The following is a 1,488-nucleotide window of genomic DNA, read 5'->3' as shown; positions in this document are numbered from 1 at the left end:
TTGGTTCGTATATTCACAGGTCGTGCTTATCTTTTCAAACGAGTAGTTAACCTGACCTTTAGCAGTGTGCAAGAGAGGGTTATGCTTACAGGTAGGCATATGGTAAGAGATGTAATGTGCAAAAGTTGTGATGCCAAATTGGGTTGGATGTATGAATACGCCACCGAAGATGCACAAAAGTAAGCCAAAACCAAAAAATTAATTTAATGATAATAAAGTGCCTCAACATAACAGATTAAATTTTCATTGCAGATACAAGGAAGGGCGTGTGATTCTAGAGTACGCACTAATTAACGAGACAGAGGGTTTTCAGGGTGAAAGCGGTACAGTTCATTAAACTAAATTAATTTGTGTAGAATTTTCATTAATTTATCACAACATGTTAAATCCGAGAACACTGAAAACTCGACAGACCCTAATAGAATTATTTGCATTCTTAGTTATTAGTCTTCTTCGTTAGTATTCAACAATTACCAAAAGTTGCATTTGCATTAAGTTAGTAATTTAATTGTCACTTGGCTACACTACGTTAAAAATCGCAATATCTATTTTTTATTCTAAGGACGTAAATGCGTATCAAAAATTGCTTATGGAATGTTTCACCGATAGTAAAATCGAGTAACTTTTCGTCTGCGTCCTTGCATCATCATAATATATAAGAAATATTTAACCATTCATCTACATACATATGTATCTACTACGCATTTTAAGTTTTTGAATAGTAATTTAAATCATTTATCAATTTTACGAAAATATATCAAAATAAAAATGCCAAATAAGCAGTTTAAAAAGCATATGCCCTCTTATCAGGGCAGTGAACTTCGGCGTACGACTCAACAACCAAGTTTTTTTTTATTAAATACATGTTTGGATAAAAGGCTAGAGTGAACGAGATGGTATATGAATCGTTCATCTTTTAGAACTATAAAGAAGTACTGATAGTTGAAGCAACTGAAGGTAGTGCTTCCAATGATTTTTACCGGCGTATTAATTGATGCAAAATGATATTTTTATTTTTTTCATTTTATCCTAACTCTGAGCTGAAAAGAGGAAATATAAAATTGAGCATCATTCTGCATATATCGAGCGCTAAGGCCCTGTCTCCACAGGAAAACACTGATCGTAAAATTTTTTTATTTATTTAATTTTTTGTAGTAGGTAGTAACGTGAGGAAACTCGAAACATGGTGACGAGTCCCACTTTTAGCAAACACTAGTGGTATCCCCTAAATTGAGCAAGTGGTCTGGCACCCTGTTGCAACAACTGTTGTTTGAGCTAATCTGCTATTTTGCCAGCGTCTGGGCACTTGCTCAATTTGGTGTATACCTATAAAGTCGGTGAATTTATATACTTTTAAATGTGGGCGGAAATGCATTCGAACGTACATGGTTTAATATGTCAGTGTTCATCTGTGCTTATTATCGATCAAAAGGTGCATGTTGGAATGCGTTAAAGTTTCCCAGTCTTTTGCGCCATCGCTATTGCGTT

At 34.5% G+C, this 1,488-nt stretch overlaps 1 protein-coding gene and 1 long non-coding RNA gene across 2 annotated transcripts; one reads left to right on the top strand and one right to left on the bottom strand.

Annotated features, from left to right (window-relative positions):
• Positions 1-13: 13 nt before the first annotated feature.
• Positions 14-844, top strand: LOC108380632 (protein yippee-like). Its single transcript, XM_017637027.1, has 2 exons — positions 14-179; positions 253-844. The coding sequence occupies exons 1-2, from the start codon at positions 82-84 to the stop codon at positions 335-337; spliced, it is 183 nt and encodes a 60-aa protein (XP_017492516.1). The 5' UTR covers positions 14-81; the 3' UTR covers positions 338-844.
• Positions 845-1,123: 279 nt separating this feature from the next.
• LOC108380633 (uncharacterized) lies at positions 1,124-1,488 on the bottom strand. The gene is made up of 2 exons (XR_001849577.1): positions 1,386-1,488; positions 1,124-1,326 (listed from the first exon to the last, which is right to left on the bottom strand). It is a non-coding gene; the product is annotated as an uncharacterized LOC108380633 (long non-coding RNA).

Source organism: Rhagoletis zephyria, unplaced genomic scaffold, assembly GCF_001687245.7.
Source record: "Rhagoletis zephyria isolate East Lansing unplaced genomic scaffold, Rhagoletis_zephyria_1.1 Rzeph_scaffold_19869, whole genome shotgun sequence".
NCBI classification, from domain to species: Eukaryota; Metazoa; Arthropoda; class Insecta; order Diptera; family Tephritidae; genus Rhagoletis; species Rhagoletis zephyria.
This window is presented reverse-complemented; position numbering and strand designations above follow the sequence as displayed.

Coding starts and splice junctions, on each gene's coding strand:
- LOC108380632 (XM_017637027.1), top strand. CDS start 82: ATGCTTACAGGTAGGCATATGGTAAGAGATGTAATGTGCAAAAGTTGT. Junction 180..252: donor GCCACCGAAGATGCACAAAA/GTAAGCCAAAAC, acceptor TTTTCATTGCAG/ATACAAGGAAGGGCGTGTGA.